The sequence below is a fragment of the Sesamum indicum genome, linkage group LG6, assembly GCF_000512975.1.
Source record: "Sesamum indicum cultivar Zhongzhi No. 13 linkage group LG6, S_indicum_v1.0, whole genome shotgun sequence".
NCBI classification, from domain to species: Eukaryota; Viridiplantae; Streptophyta; class Magnoliopsida; order Lamiales; family Pedaliaceae; genus Sesamum; species Sesamum indicum.
Window position 1 is genome coordinate 6,762,143 of NC_026150.1, and position 18,046 is coordinate 6,780,188.

General features: G+C 33.5%; 1 protein-coding gene across 1 annotated transcript; it reads right to left on the bottom strand.

Annotated features, from left to right (window-relative positions):
* On the bottom strand, positions 10,766-13,521 carry LOC105163916 (laccase-3). Its single transcript, XM_011082448.2, has 6 exons — positions 13,365-13,521; positions 13,122-13,273; positions 12,691-12,935; positions 12,491-12,619; positions 11,433-12,371; positions 10,766-11,315 (listed from the first exon to the last, which is right to left on the bottom strand). Exons 1-6 carry the CDS (start codon positions 13,473-13,475, stop codon positions 11,185-11,187), a joined length of 1,707 nt encoding a protein of 568 aa, XP_011080750.1. The 5' UTR covers positions 13,476-13,521; the 3' UTR covers positions 10,766-11,184.

An 18,046-nucleotide genomic window follows, 5' to 3' on the forward strand; every position in this document is an offset into this window, starting at 1 on the left:
GGGACGAACTTTGTGACGACAATTATCGCGAATTACGTCAGAATAATTTGGGACATAAGTTGTGATCTATTTAGTCTTGAATTCCATCCCAAATTCATTGCAATTTTCAAAATAATTTGGGACGGTTTTTGAAAATATTTTCGACGACAAAATATACATAAAAATTTTCCAACTAATTTACCGACAAACTTTCCAACGACAATACAAAAAAAAATTAGAATGAAATTCTTCAGAATTTTTTATTTTTTGTCCAAACATCCATCCCAAATAAAATACTAACTTTTTTTTCTTGTGGACTAAGTTTCCGACAACAATAATGAACCATTATAAAACCGTCACAAATATTCTGACGGATATTCATTTTGTCAGAAATGTCGTCGGAAATATTTTTTGAAGTGCCTTTTTCACACGGTTTTCCATTAGTCTGAAAATCATCGAAAATTTCGTCGAAACCCTTATTAGCGAAGAAATTTTGTTGGAAATTCCATCCCTAAAAAGCTTTTTTTTTTTGTAGTGTTACAACTAGAGTCAAGGTGTTTTTGGTAGAAATCAGCATTCTTCGCCGAAGAGTGTACGTATGAAATTTTATGTAATCTTTTTCGTATATATCAAGTCGGGGAAATAGCCCTTTTTATTTTATAATTTAGGGCTTTTTCACTTTTGGTCTTATTGATTACGAAATTTTTACTTTTGGTCCTGTAACTTTTCAAAAGCAACACTTTTGGTCCCATAACACATTTTCGTTATATATTTTAATTAAAAATAACACGTGCTCAGCACGTGACAGTTAGAGTTTTTATATAATTTGGTCCCATATGCTACAGAATGCTCACTTTTTGTCCCATAAATTTTAAAAAGTAGCATTTTTTGTCTCAAGCACTTAACTACCACATAGCCTTTGTCGTTAATCATCTAAGGGAATGTGTCATGGGACCAAAATTACTACTTTTTAAACTTATGGGACCAAAAGTGATAATTTCATAATTAATGAGATCAAAAGTGAAAAAATCCTACATTACCGAATGAAAAATACAATTTCCCTTGCCAAGTCATTTACATAACAAAGTACCATTGTGCACGTATACCTAGTTTTTTATACATCCACCCTCACCTAGCATTGTACTTACTTCTGGAAATCAATGTATATTGGTACGAATCCATCATTCTTGGCCAAAGAGTATATATTGTGAATTCTGCGGTATTTGTTCACTGCATCAAGTCATTTACATAATAATGAGTACCGATCATAAGGAGAAATCTATAGTTTGCATGCAAAATTGCTGTTTTGGTCCTATAGAAAGGGGCTTAGCGAAAATGATCCCACGTTTTTCAAATTTTATTTTTGGTAACAGATGTTTAAAAAAGTCACAAACTTCGTCCCAAAATTAGATTTCCTTCCGTTTTTCACGATAGTTGGCAAGTGTATACTTTCATTTGATAAAGCCAAGAAACTTACGCTAGAAGAGTCCTGACAAACGACGATTCAAACGAAATTCAACTTTTTTAACCATTAATCGCTCGGTTTTCATTTTACTTGTAACTGTAGCCTTCTATTAAGGATATGGCATAAAGAAATAAGCTTAAATATATTTTTGGTCCTATAATGTTGGTAATTTGATATTTTTTTATCTTTCTAGGATTTTAAAATAGTCCTGTAACGTTTTGACATTTTGCAATTTTGGTCCTTCAAGTGTAGGATTTTACAAAATTTTTTGGAATAGATTATGTACCTCTCGCAATTTGACATTTTATCCTTTATCTTTCTAGGAGTTGCAAAAGAGTCCTGTAACTTTATGACAATTCGCAGTTGGGAAAAATAGTTTTTTAGTCCGTTAAGTATGCCTAATTTTAGTTTTAGTCCTATAAGTATGTCCATTTTTTATTAACTCCAGTAACTTGCAAAATTGATTAGTTTTAGTCCTCCGGTTGATTGGATTTATAATTTGCGCCAGGAAAGTGACATGGCATGACACCTAGATGCGTTTTTGTTGATTTATAATCCTATATGGCTAAAATTATGATGTGGAAGATTAGTTGGCCATCTTTTGGAGGGAAGAAAGATTACTCTTCTTCTCTTCAAACTTGCACAAAAGATGGCCAACTTGTCTTCCACCTCATAAATTTAGCCACATAAGACTATAAATCAACAAAAACGCATCTAGGTGTCATGCCATTTCACTTTTCCGGCGCAAATTATAAATTCAATCGACCGGAGGACTAAAACTAATCAATTTTGTAAGTTACTGGAGTTAATAAAAAATGGGCATACTTATAGGACTAAAACTAAAATTGGGCATACTTAACGGACTAAAAAAATATTTTTCCCTTCGCAGTTTTGGCCCCTCCAATGCCAGATTTTACAAAAATTTTCAGAATATACCACGTTATTTTTTTCGTCCATATTGGCAAAAGTGATTCAATTAGAATAAAGTTCTCAATTTAAATGAACCACGTGAGGCCCGCATGATTTATTCCGACTACTTTTACAAAATTCAGCAAAATTATAAGACCAAACAATTTTATGAAATATCAAAAAATTATAGAACTATTTCGTAATCTTAGAAAGATAAATAATAAAAGTGTTAAAATATCAAAATTATAAGACCAGAAATATATTTAAAACGAAAAAAATAATAAAAAGAGTTCTAATATAAAGATTTTTATTAAACTTATTGTATACCAGTACACCACCACTAATAGACACCACAATAAGGAATATTCACTAAGCCAAGTGCATCCAAGGTCTTCACATATATAGAGTCCCAAACTTTCGCGCTCAAGATATTTAGTCTCAATATCTCAAAATTTTGCATTTTTTGTCCTCTTCCAAATATTTCTAGAAAAAAAAAGTGATGAAACCCGAATGTGTATAAAACATTTCTGTGAATTGACTATAACAGAATATGCTTTTGACTAACATACGAAGGGTATTTGTAATTTATCTATCTGTATTATGGAAAATAGACACACAATTCTCTTATAAAAAATAAAATAGTAATTTATCCTTTATATTTTTCAAAATATAGCAATTTAGCTCTCTTGTTTCTAAAATTAAAGCAATTTACCTCCTTAGACAGGGAGGTAACTGTTTCATTTTTTTAATATATAGGGGGTACGCTATTTATTTTTCATAGAAGGGCACCAGAAAAAATATGACTATTGGCTATAATTTTAATAGCTTTGAACTAAAAACCATGGTAAATACCTTTTATTGGCCATGATTAAGTAAAATCGATGCAAAAACATAGACTTTCAATAAAAAGTTATTTGCCGTGTCTAAAAGCCATGGTAAAAATGTTTGTCATGGCTAAAAGTCATAGCAAATGTTTTAGCCACCCTTGCAGAAACCACAGCCAACAACCGTTGCATGACCGTGGTCAATAACTATTTGCTACAGTTATTTTATTTTTAACCATTGCTAATACATGTTGCATTTTTTGTAGTAATTTGCTCACTTTTAATATCACATGAGGATAAATTGCATTAAACCCAAAATATGAAACATTTGGGACGTAATTTTGCTCTCTCTTTTTCCCCCATATTAAAGAAAAGCTTTGCAAAAGAAGAAAAAAAATAAAAATAAAATACCTTAAAGATATATTAATTACAATTGAAAAATAATTCAACTTAATTTTTTTGGTACAATAAAATTAATTTGAAAAGTCTGATTTTACATCAATTAACTTCTACTTATTAATTTATATAACAATCAGTTAACTATAATAGTCAATAGTTTATTAATAATTAATTTAGAACTCGATTAATATTATAACTTTATTTGTAAACATTATAAAGAAATTATTATATTGCAACGGAATATTTTCGTGTCGTGATGGGTTTTGCCATGATTTTGTGGATGGCATCATCTTGAGTTTGGAATAGAACGGAACGCTTTTCTGCGGACATTCCGTCGCATGTCCATCGCAAATGTAGGAGCGTCCACCGTAGTTGGAAAAATCAACCCAAATATTTTTTTTTGTTCTCATTTTTGCGACGGCTTTTTGCAAGCGATAACTGTAGTCACAATGCTATGACGGTATTTTATGATAGAATCTTTTACAACTACGATGGTTTATTGTGCAATTTTGTTGTCCATCCCTCATCTGATACTATATTCATTGCAAATTGCTCCATCTATTGCAACGGCTTTAAGGATCCGTTCCAAATGAAATAAACCGTAGAAAGAATAACGGCTACATTTCTATAGCGAAGTGGTCCCAAACTCTGTCACAAATTACACAATAGCTATTTTTCAATGTCTAATCTTTCTCCATGGCAAATTGAACCGAGAAACCCATCGCAAAATTTTCTACGTATATGTTGATTTCTTTCTTGAATCACTTAACCACACACAACCACTCTATCTCTCTGATTATTGAATGTATTTTAAATATTACCATTGTCAAGTGGAATCCTGTTTTTTTCAATATAGTTTAATTATTATTTTTAATTTATTCATTTATATCTTGAAATTGATATATATATATATATATATAGGTAGTAATCATCATGTTAATACAATTGAGGAAGGAGATGTATGAGGAAAAAATCTGCCCGAGAATGTCGTTATGAGGTAGGAGTTTGAGAATGGTGTTTAGGCTTCATAGAATGGGCCAAGTGTCAGCCTCGACATATAGAAGGTGAGAAGATTAGGTGCCTGTACTGGAAGTTCAAGAACTTAAGGTTATAAACAATGAATGAGGTTATGTTAGATATATGTTAGATATATGTTAACCACACACAACCACTCTATCTCTCTCTGATTATTGAATATATTTTAAATATTACCATTGTCATGTTTTCTAAGATAAGTACGGGGAGGTGAATCGTGATTGACCAAGTAACAAGTGGAATCCTATTTTTTTCATTATAGTTTAATTATTATTTTTAATTTATTCATTTATATCTTGAAATCGATATATATATATAGGTAGTAATCATCATATTAATACAATTGAGGAAGGAGATGTATGGGAAAAACCTGTCAGGGAATGTCAAGTAAGAGTTTGAGAATGGTGTTTAGGCTTCATAGAATGGGCCAAGTGTCAGCCTCGACATATAGTCGGTGAGAAGATTAGGTGCCTGTACTGGAAGTTCAAGAACTTAAGGTTCTAAACAATGAATGAGGTTATGTTAGAATAATTTGTGAAGGAATATTATATTAGACTTTTTCACATGGTGAAAAAAGAGTGCAGGGGTACTATGACTCAATGACCATCCCAGTTCTCAGGCAAACCACTTATGAACAGGAGACTACTACACACTGGGTGATTACCTGTAGATGAAAATTGGGACTAGAGGATGATTTTTATGCAATTGAGCCATAATGCTATTTGTTGTAACCCATGCCCCTAATGGGATTCGAGCTCCTGCTCTACTAGTGTTGGTCAAGTCCATCCTAGTTTGTGTTATTGATGGAACGTACGGCAATGATGTATTTGGATTGTTAGACCAAATTTTTTATGTTGTACATGTCGTCAACCAACCGTTGTACAACACTGGTAACTGATCCCAAATGTCGGTGGTTACTAGGCCGGTGAATATCAAGACTGAGAGCAGCAAGTCTAAGAGATGCTACGATCACGTGTTCCAGTGGGCTAAGTAACTTATTACCCCCAATGACACCCTTCGGTCAAATTACTACAGCATGAATACGATGGTACAGGAATTGAATTCATTCATGCGTGTAAAAATGATTGCATTTGTACTGGAAGGACGACAGTAAACTGGAACACTGAAAATTTTGAGGTGACCCGACGTACGAACTGACTAGAGACCGAATCCCTGAGTGTAAGAAGTCCACACATGCATATTATCTTGAGATACATGCATTGACTCTCCACCTATAAAGGTTGTATTCGCCAGCAACTGTAGAGCAAATGACGTGGCATGCTAGTTTAAAGTCATTGCTTTAAGAAGGGAATGCTGGTGAAGTTTATGAAGAATGGTAAGATGAAGGCTTAAGCTAAGAGATGTGTGCAACAAAGAGGGGTGTCAATGGTTCATCTTTATTTCCTAAAATGCAAATTTGTAATGCTTGGTAGGTAAATAGTTACACTCCAGTTCACGATAAATGCTCATTGAAATCAGTGTGGACTCGAAAGACCTTTAATAAAAAATTAAAGAGAATCCAAAACTTGGCACCACTGAATTTAGAAATGAACTATACTCCACATTAAAAGCAAATGTGTCAAAATCACAAGCTTATAAAGCTATGAGAAGAGCATTGAGTTTGATTCAGGACACTATGGAGGAATAATTCAGCAAGATATGGGATTATTATGGGGAAATTGATAGAAGTAACTCCCATTCAACTATTAGAATGAAGCTCACATATGAAGAAAATGGGCAGAAGAGGTTCCTAAGGCTTTAGGCTTTACCAGTGAGTTCTAATATTATCATATTTGAAAATCAAAACATTAGAAAATTATCACAAATAAAATTATTATTTGATAAATAAAGGTGACTACAATCTCTATCTAATCTATTTTTTTCAATAATATACTTGATAAATTCAAAGATAAAATCTTTTTGTAGATCTCCCTTTGACTTGGTTTGAATTTCTATAACTGTAATTTGAAGGCTTATGCCAGTAAGCCCGAATTAAAGGCTATAGTCTTGACTTTGAATTTGAAGATCCGAAAGTGGGTTTGCCACTTGCATCTCCTTGAGAATATATCTTGATATTTATAGCGTTAATTCAAGGGTTCAAAGTATGTATTCGGAATTACTATAATCTGTTGCGTACCTTTGACAAAATAATCAATCTCCGCCTTGAACACCTTTAAATATTCTTGATCTCAAGTAACTTGCTTAGAGATTTAGCCTCCTTTGCTTGCTTGAGTCTATGTTCCCTATCTCTGTGTGTCTTTAATGAGTTTCAAGGACCCTTTATATAGATACCAAAAAATTAGAGTTATAATGTACTTGAATATTTTTGGTATTATCTCTTTATAATTTAATTTAAAGAGATAAATACACCAAATATTCGGCATGACACGATTTGTCAATTTGATATTATTTTTTAAATAGATAAATATCAAATTATTTTTCTTGATTTGATTGGAGTGTACATGCAGTTACTTCACGTGGTGTCGTCTGGTTGGCTCAAATCTTTGACTGCAAGCTACAATTTAACTAGCCGAAATACTTTTATTTTGATATTTGTCGGTCATTGATTTTATAACTGAATATATATTAAAATATGAATTAAATTAACTATTTGCACTTGAAATTAATTTAGTAAATTTTAAAATATAAATAGAAAAAGAAATATAATTAATAATTAATATAATATTTTACACTTGTCATCATTGAATTGGGATGAAACTTTTACTTGTCTACAAATGCTCCCTCGACTCTTGTCACGATTTTCTACTGCAACAAAGTGAAGGAGTGAACATGTCTCAAAAATAATTCTTCTTCATGATATTTTTCCACATATATGTGACCAAACTTGGAAAAATATCTCAAGCTGCCTACATATCTCTTTTTGAAAGGATCAAGTTATAACGTAGTTCACTTGAATTTTGCTAATAATTTATTTTCATATTAAGGAGTCTTCAAACTTGATTTTGTAGATAATTTATAATCATATCAAGGAGCTCTTAAAGTAAATCTTTAGACAGTTTATACTCGTATCAATGAACTCTTCAAGTAAATTTGTAGACAGTTTATTCTCGTATCAAGGAGTTATTGACTTGAACTCATTTGAATATGTAGATACTTTATACTCATATCAATGAGTTTTCAAGTAAATTTGTAGATAGTTTATACTCGTAGTCTTTCAATTTCAATTTACAGATAGTTTATACTCATATCAATGAGTTCTCAAGTAATTTGTAGATAGTTTATACTTGTATGAAGGAGTTTTCAATTTGAATTTGTAAATAGTTTATACTCATATCAAGGAGTTTTAAGTAAATCTGTAGATATTTATACTCGTACCAAGGAGTTCTTGACTTGAACTTATTTGAATTTATAGACTGTTTATACTCATATCAAGTAGTTTTTGAAATTATTTTTGAAGACATTAGATAGATTATGCTCATATCCAGGTGCATTTGGAATTAATTTTCAACGACATTAGATAGTTTATACTCATATCCATTAGCATTGGGAATTAATTTCCGAAGATATTAAATAGTTTATGCTCATATTCAGGAGCATTGAATTTTTTTATTTTTTTCCTAGAGACATTAGATAGTTTATGCTCAAATTTTGGAGCATTGAGAATTTCTTGTTTTCGATCATTTTATGCTCATATCTAGGAGTTCTTCAAGTAGTCCTCAATTTGAATTTATAGATAATTTACGCTCGTATCAAGGAGTTCTTGAAATTATTTTTGAAGACATTAGATAGTTTATGCTCGTATCAAGAAGCATTGAGAATTATTTTTTAAAGACATTAGATAGTTTATGCTCATATCTAGGAGCATTGAGAATTTTTAAATTTCATGGTATAGTGTCAAGTTCATCATGTTCATTGGCATTAACTGAATATTCATCTTCCTTGAACTTTAAGTTCATTTCAATACCATGTGCATGAGTCGCTAGTTCTCCAAATGTTCTTGGCTTTATTGCGTGAAGAATGTAGCAAAGTTTTCAATGCATGCCTTGAATACATAAGTTGACTACAAATATTTCAGATAGAGTATCTTTGCAATTTAATGATAGATTTCTCCATTGTTTTATATAATCAAGCAGCAGCTCATCTTTTTCTTCATGTTGATTACCAAGTTCAGTCATGCTAGTAGTACGTCGAGTACTATAAAAGCGACTGAAAATCTTATTTTGTAAATCATCTCAATTATCAATAAAATTTGCTTCAAGATCAATGTATCAATCAAAAGCAGAGTCTTTTAAGGATAAAATAAACCGCTTGACTAAAAGATCTTCATTAGTTCCAGGATTGTTGCAAGTCTCAACAAAGTGAGCCATGTATAGCCTAGGATCACATTGCCATTTAATTGCTGAAACTTTTGAAGTTGGTAATTTTCTGGCATCCTTAGTTGCTCATTCCTTTTTGTGTAAGGCTTCATATAACATTTGAAATTTTGAGCTCGAGTTTCATATGTTTTTGTTGTTGTTTCGTTGATGGTATTCTTCACATGCTCAATATAAACAAATCCATCAGTAGAAACATGAATTCCTTTTCTTGTATTACATGCAACGGAAGAATCTTGCTCTTCAAATTCATTTGATGTTGGGATACTTCGAAACTTGTCATGAAGTTTTTAATCTGATCGTCGCGTGCTTGAACATGTTTCAATAAATTTCCAATGGCAGCTGTGGATGATGCAACTTGTTCTTCTAGTGAAGTAGTTTGCACCATCATAATTGTTGCAATCTCAACCCTTGAAATTATTGACGATGAATGAATCATATTATCATCGTGCAAATCTTTCTCCGTAGCTTGAGTTTCTTGCTTTGCCCCCAACTTAAGTAGAAATTTGAAGGGTAATACAATAATACCATCTTTATTTGCCCCCATATTATTGTTTTGTTGAAAAGAAGCTTTCAAGTTCGTTATATGATATTTGAAATTGAAACAGTTGAAAATATTGTTCTTCATCTTCATTGGCCTTTCAAATTGAGTTGTGATGAGAAAAGACAAGAGGTAAAGATTGTCCAACTTGGCCTGCCAAAATTTGTGAGCACTAATTTTATCGTGTCTGAAAATCAAAACACAAAAAAATTATCACAAAGAAAAATATGTATTTGATAGGTAGAAATGGGAACAATCTCTATCTAATCATTTGATTCTTCTCTACAAATATATTTGACAAATTCAAAGCAAAATCTTCTTGTAGATCTCCCTTAGACTTGGTTTGAATTTGTATAATGTTAATTCGAAGGCTTATGCCAGTAATTCAAAATTAAACACTAATTCTCGACTTTAATTTGAGGATTTGAAAGTAGATTTGTCATTTAGATTTTCTTGAGATTGTATTTGGATATTTATAACATTAAGTCGAGGATTTAGCGCATGTAATCAAGAACAAAATCCATAATTTGTTGCGCAACTTTGATGAAAAGAATCAAACTCTGCCTGGAATACCTTTGAATATTTCTGAACTCAAGAAATTTGCATAGAGAAAATTATTTTGCCTCCTTTCGCTTCCCTGAGTCTTCGTGCTCTATCATTGTGCATCTTATAGGGGTGTAATGAGTCGAATTCAAGCCAAACTCGATTATTTTTTGTGAGCTCGAGCTCAAACTCAATTTTTATTCTTAGGTTTGAGGTCGAGCTCCCCTCGAGCCTCCCCGACTGTTCCAAAATTGCTGCTCCCCCTCCGGCCCCCCCTTCTTCGTCGCAGAGAAGGACCCCTGCAAAGCTTCAACAAAACCCACATCCCTTCCCAAATTTTCATATCTCTGCCTTACGCCGTCGGTGACCTCCGCCGGCCCCTTTCAAGAGTCCAATGTTGGAAACAAGAGGGAGCACCTCGTGCTCCATCTCGCGTCAGATGGGTTTCTACCCCTCCTAACAAGCTGCCTGTGAGACCAAGAATACGGGAAGAAATTGCAAACTTGTTCGAGCTCTTGCTTGGCCGAGTGCAGACAATGCAAAATCTTCCTTGTCAACGCTGGTAGATGGATTGGAGCTTGCAATAGTTGATTTGGGGTTAGGGTTTTAGAATTTAGATTTGGGGATAGAAATTGGTGAATCTCGTGAATTTGAGGAATGAGAAGAATGAGAAAGAAGGAAGAGAGGTAAAGGAAAAGAAAAGGGAGTGAAGAGAAAGATGGAGAGGCGGTGAAAAGATCAAGAAAAAAGGACTCAAATTTTACACCCAAATGTGGGGAAAAAATGTACTAAAATATGTTTAGTAACTTTTTTCCCGTTTAATTAAATCAAAGTACAGAATAGTGATCGATCTCATTATATATAATAAAATAATAATAAAAATAATTAAAATTGTTCAACAACAACAATAATTTAATTACTACATTATCAACTGATTAGATGCTGAAACTCAAGCGTTGGAACTCAGACAATCCAATCAACTCTCAAGAATGCCAAACTCCCTACTTCGGTTCTTCAAATCACAAGCGAAACTGGAAACAAGGAAAACAAATTTAAACAAGACCATGAAACAGAGAAAGAACAGAGCAAAGCTCCGTGTGCTGCAAAATAGAATGAAATTTTTTCAGCATTGTCTGCTGATCTCCTTATGGTTTCTCAGCATTGTGGCAGATCAGCCGGAGGCGGTTCAATGGATTGTGATTTCCCTTTTCCATTTTCAACCAAGAAAGACATGCCCAAGCCCCATGTGAGATGTGAATCTATGTGACAATGGAACAGCCAAACACCTGCAGCAAAGACAAGCCAACAAAATACCAATAAATTAATTGGTTTTCAGCTAATATTCTTACTATGTCAATACTAGCATAACATGTTTTGTTTGCGGTAGATTGATCATCATTTACCTGGATTGTCAGCGACGAAACGGATCACTACCCATCCACCAACGGGCACATCGATCGTATTGCGAACTGGTGGATCAACCAAATTAAACTTGGCAGTATCTGTTTTCGGGTTGAAATTGCCGAATCCTTGTCCCACAACAAAGAAATGATAGCCATGGAGATGGATAGGATGGTCTTCTGTAGTAACAATGGCTGTGTCTTGCAAAACAAGCTGTACATTTGACCCGAACTTCAGCTTGTATAGTTTAGTCCCAAACCTTGGCTGCCACAGGCCCCGGCTCACATTTCCTGTGTAGTCAAACTTCACAGGTGGAGAAGGAGGAAAATCAGTGGTGAACACTCCGGGTATGTTTTGGTAATAGGCTTGTAGCAATGAAGTCTTTCTAGGGAGCACAAAGGACACATTGTTCATACTTGCAGCAAAACGCGTATTATTAGGGCCCTGGCATCTAGGCCCCGGAGTGCAATTAACAAGGCCTAATCCTATGGTAAAAAACAGGTTTTCATCAACATTCTTGGCAACTTTGGCAAGGGATGGTATGCCCTTCAACTGGCTCGTGAATTGAGTGACGGTGGCTGTGTCATTGAAGGCTGGTAATTGAGGCAAAACAGGCGAGGATGTCCGGCTAGTGGCGGTTTTGTAATCAAGAATGGCTGTGGTTGTTGTGTTGTCGAAGGTAACGTTCTGACCCGAGGCATAGGCACGTGCAGCCATGTAATAGCGTGCTGGTGGTTGGTCAGCTGTGAGGAGGACATTGGTTGTCTGACCCGGTCCAACCATGATGACTCTGGTTGTAAAGGGCTTGTTATAGGCAGCATCAGCTCCAACCACAGTCAGTTTGTGGTTGGCTACTGAGAAAAAGAGCTGTTGGTTGAGTGCAGCGTTGATGACTCTAAGAAGCACAGTGTCTCCCGAGTTAACAGATATTCTGACAGTACCTACATTCAAGCATTGCAGTAATCGATGTTAGCAACAGATTGAGAAGTTTTCTATTTCTTTCAGTTTAGATTCTTAGTTAAGCAGTCCATTTTTCTCAAGTTCTTGTTTCACATTTCACCTTGGCTGGAGCATCTGTAGAGGTCGCCAGGTTGACCGTTAATCGTGTAAGCATCCGAGACATTTGGAGCAGCTCCAGTAAACAGTGCCTGTCTTAGAACATCGACAATATTCCTGTCCCACCATTCTCCTGTTTCATCATTTCACAGTGTATGAGCTACCAGAAAATGTGAGTGGATATCACTAGTAATATAGACTTACCAAGAATAATAGGGACATCAATCTTGGGGGCAGGGAAGGGGTACGAGGAGCCCGACTTGGGAAAGATAACGAGAGCTCCATAGACAGTGGCCCGGAGCCATTTGCTGTGAGCATGCCACCACAATGTACCCTCCTGGTTCTCTATCGTGAAACGGTAGGTGTAAGTTCCTCCTGGCTTGATGGGGCACTGTGTTACATATTCAGGCCCATCGGCCCATGGAGTTCTCATCTGTCGAATTCCATGCCTGAGGGAAAATCAAAATCCATGTATGTTTTAATAATCTTGTTGAGTACAATAGTTACGTGGGATTTGGTTTGTATCACCAGTGATTCATTCTACAGTACAGGACATGCATTAGTTGTTTTGCTTTCTATTGCTAAATCTTAATCTGAAACGTTGTTTAACCCTTAATTTCAATGCACTTAAATACCAGTGGAGAGTGACGTTGTAACGAGCCCTGTTGGTGACTTTGATGACTAGTGTATCCCCGTTGCGTGCTGCAATAGTCGGCCCCGGAAACTGTCCGTTTACTGTGATTATGTTGTGAGTTCTGCACAGCCTAGTCACCGGCGTTTGTTGAACCTGTGGCAATTGATAATCAGATCCCAAAAAAAAAAAAAACAGAAACAATTAAGAAAAGCGAAATGCAGAGGAAGAATGTCGGAATTCTTACAACAAAGTCATGATAGTGAGTTTCTGCATCTGCTAAAGATGCCATAAAGGAGAGTATGCCTAAAAGAAAGAGGAACAATGGACTCATGCTGCAAAGTTTAGTAGCCTCCATATGTGCTACTTTTGGCTTCTTGATTTAATGATGTTTTATGGTAATGATGGTTGAGTTAAACTTGATGGTTTTGGCATCTATTTATACTAAAATGAAGAGGGATTAAAGAAAAAATTAATCTTTTTTTAAGTAAGTGTTGAAAATGGGCAATGAAGATTTGGGATTTTTGCAAGTTTAATTAGTCAAAATAAACATAAAAAAATGTTCTTGGAAAACATAGTCCAACTACAATGAGGAGTTGGTGCATCAACTAGTTTTATCAGCTTATAAACTAATGAAAAGTCCTTTTCATTGTTGAGGTTTTGGGTGCAGATCACCTCCCCTTGTACTGGCTATCCCAAAACATTCAGTTACTAAACAACGTTGGTGTAGACTTTAAATTAATATATTTAAACTATATATATATATATATATATATATATATCTTTTTGATAAATTTACTATATTGGTAAATTATATTGACATCTTTTGAAATTAGGCCTAAATACACAAACGCTCTCTGCCTACTGCAAAATTAGAAGTACACCTCTTGAGTTTGTAGTTTTAATTATAAATACGCCCCCTATTCAAACACAACAGTTTACACAAACACCTCAGAAGGCGTACTTATAATCTTACAAAAAGATAAGAACTAAGAAGTGCTTATATATTTATCGGGTGTAAATATATTTTACACTTATCTATTTCACATAAATATTTGTAGGACAAAGAATTATGTTATGTCCCAAGTATTGAACAGCATTTTGAGTAGTCCTAGGTACAATATAGAAGAAGTAAAAGTGTTGAAGGAAACACAATAAATGCCAAAGATCCATGGAAAAAAATGGGAGTTTTGTGTTCATGGAAATCTGTTCACTCCCTTATCAAGTACAAGTTTTTTATGATCTTTGAATACTCATCAGATTCACGTTATCTTAGTAAGACCTACCCCCAAATTTCTACTTATACCTCGGAATAAAGCCATGGGTGGTTTAGGTAGCAAAGCATCATTGTTGGTCGAAGGGTACATGTCTGGAAGTTTAAGTAATTTTTATGTCAACTTTAAGTCATATACATAAAAATGTAGAATGTGAATACCTAAAAAGGATCACTTCATGTATAGGTGCATAATCTTTGTAACATCTACTCTCTAACAACTTGCATGATAGTTATAAATATACGGGTTAAGTTCAAGTTACATCGTGTAAAAATAAAATACGCACAAAATTCTCTTAAAGTGGGAGAGCCATAAAGACGCTTTAATATTTTGTAAAACAATCATTTAACCGTCTTTTACCTTGGTGTGGTTCTTTGATTGCGTAATTTGCAACTGATTTTTATGTTTCAGTATGTACGTTATCTACTTTGTCCTCATCTACTGATCATAAAGTCTAAATATTCAGTTAGCATTTACTTTTATTTTCTCTTGGATCCCAACACGCTGAAGAATAAGGTGATAAAGTTGGTGGTCATTCGTCAAAAACATCTGTTGCATATTTTTTGCCAAAATATAAGGAACAGTCAAGTGGCCTAATGGTGACACCTTGTATTCTTGTGAAAGATAGATAGCGGGTTCGAGCCCCAAGAGAGAACCAACTTTGATCCTCATTGTATTAAAAGATCCGTTATGATGTCGATTTCTTGAAAAACACTGTAAAATTTAGTAAAGATCACCTAACAGCCCTGAAGGAAAGTCACCAAAGTTCTATTACAATGAACCAGGTTCCTATTATGGCAATTCATAATAAAAACATCGAATCAGTTTCAACATAGTTTAAATACAACAAAGTTTTATGGATCATTGATGTAATATACTCAAAGGGTTTCTCATGCAATGAAAGAAACAAACACATAAGGCTAATTTTCAATGATTTAAAAAGTAAGGAATCCCATTGATTAAGTATGGAGAGGAGGAGTTAGTTAGCCAAACAATTAAGTGAGGAAAACCAATGTGAAGACAGCATTTGTACCTGAAATCTATGGTTAGATAGTTGACATCAAGACTGAATAAAATATACACACATATATATATATAGTGAGTTTATTACTATTTCGTAGTGTGAAAGAAGGGAAAATAGTTGGAAATCCTTAAGATTGATTATGGGGTCAGTTTAGGTGAAGATTGGGTTGTGTTTTCTCTTCTGGTTGACTTAATTAACTAAAGTTGGAACAAATCAAAATTCTTAGCGAGAAGGGCAAGTTATTTTGGTATTTTACTCACGTAAGAAGGATAATTTTAATAACATTTTTTAAAATAATTGAATTTTTTTTACTTATATATATGTAATGCATGTAAAGTATTAAGGTTGCTTGAATTGAATTTTTCTTTCCAAAGTTTATTACATCTTATGTTTTATCTATATTTACAAAGATTATGTTTCTCGTTTCTGTTTAAGAAAAGATTTTACACATGTGGTGTGAATATACATTGTCATTGTCGATGTTCTTGGGTAATTGTATTTTTGTTTCTTATACTCAATCTCTTATTCGTTTTTTGTCCCTAATAAGTTTAACCCCACGGTTTTAGCCCTAATCTTCTCAATTTTTAGAGTTTTGATCCCTGTGTTTCTTAAATGAAGTAAATTCCCCTTACGTGCACGATTTTGTGAGTTGCACGCACTTTTTCTTTAATTTTTTATTTTTTTAATTTCAAATTATAAAATTGCATTTATAACATTATTTAAGAACTGTTGGATCTTATTTGAATTTAAGGTCCAAATTTAACTAGTAGATCAATGGCCCATATCGTAATTCAAATCAACAGTCTCGTGATTTAAAATTATATTTTTATGTAATATATATCTATATAAATTTTAATAAAATATATTTTATGTAATATATTAAATACTATATATAATTATAATTATATATATATACACAAAGACAGAGAAAGAGAGTGACGGTGGAGGGAGGCGGAGGGGCAGCAACGGCAATGGTAGCTGGAGGGGCGGCGCGACCATGGGCGCAAGGAGGAGTGTACGTACTCATTGTGCTGAATTAGATTTTCTATTGCATCTTATAATTTATTTCACTTAAATATATTGTGTGTATAAAAAAACTTATTAAAAATGAACTAAAATTAATAATATAATCTTTGTACACATAATTTGTATATGTAAAATAAAATACAAAATGCAATAGAATTACTACAATGGAAAATCATCCGCTCATTGTGCGAAGTTCAAACTGATGGATCTCAAGTACGTAGTCTTAGAAAACCCCACGCATGTACCTACTCATTTTGAAGGTTATCTCGACATTTTTACAACCCGGGGATTCAAACTTAGGAGTCAAATATATATATATATATTTCTATGTACGTCTAATTATGTATATATTATAGAAGTTGAAAGTGTCAAATCTTGTAAAGCTGAGATTATATGTAAAGGAGTAAACCACAATCTACGAACTCAGTAATTAAGAGGATTTCTAGGTAAATTTATTCAAAATATTTTATGAGCTCGTCCCTACATTGTATAAGATGTGTTTAAAAGATGTTCAATTTTATTTTCAAAATAAACTTTTAAGACATTTGGATCAAATAAGATATTAAAACTATTAATGTATTTTCACATCTCATAAAAATATGTTATGGTGTTTGTGATAGAAAGATCTTTATATTGATAAAATAATTAAAAATGACATCATACACCTTATAGTTGTTTAAGTATAATAATTTATTATTAAATACTGAACCAAGAAAATTAAATAACAAATAAATTTCTAGAGCGAAAGAGAGAGTCATTCATCGTCGACAAATAATAATGTAATCTTGTGAAGGTATAAATGAGATATAGACAAAACAATAAGGATATTTTTGTCTTATAAAATACGAATCTTGTACAGCTTATAAAATATTTTTAAAAAATTGGGTTGAATTAACTGTTTTTAAAGAACTATAAGATCCAAAATATTTTATTTTAAAATAAATTATCAAACAATTTTTAAACTTACAAACTCTTAAATGTCTTAAAAAATATTAAAATAGGTTACAAGGTTTGGCAAACAAGGGTGACGCTCTAAGGGGCAGGTAGAATTGAATACATTTCCACATTAATGTGAAGAAACTTCAATGCAAAATCACGAGTACGAAGAAATAATTTATATATTTATGTGTTGGGGTGGAAGGGAGATCCTCTCTTTAAATGTATTTGTTTGTTTCTGGAATCTGGTTATTGTGAAAGCCTCTCTTACAAACGAATCATTTCATAATAATCTTAGTAGAAAAAGGAACACCTGAATAAAGGCAAGTAGAAGAAGGAAAATGAAAAGAAAAGCTGATCTTGGGGCAGCAGGTGAGTGAGAGCTGCTTCAATCAAGGCACTGACTGGCAAACAGTAATAACAATATAGAAATGAGAAGGTTTGATTAGTTTGCTTCCCAACTGCTCTTCGCCACCAAAACTCATCACACCTGTGCTTGTAAATGTATCTACTTTCCACCATTTTTTACAAAGAGATTGTCGACCAGCCAACTAAACCAAATGGAATCCTTCAACACCATTCTACAGATTTCATTAATCGTAAAACATGCATATCACAAAGGCTTAGCTATGGGAAGTGGCAATTTAGGATGAAGAAAATGCGTGTGCA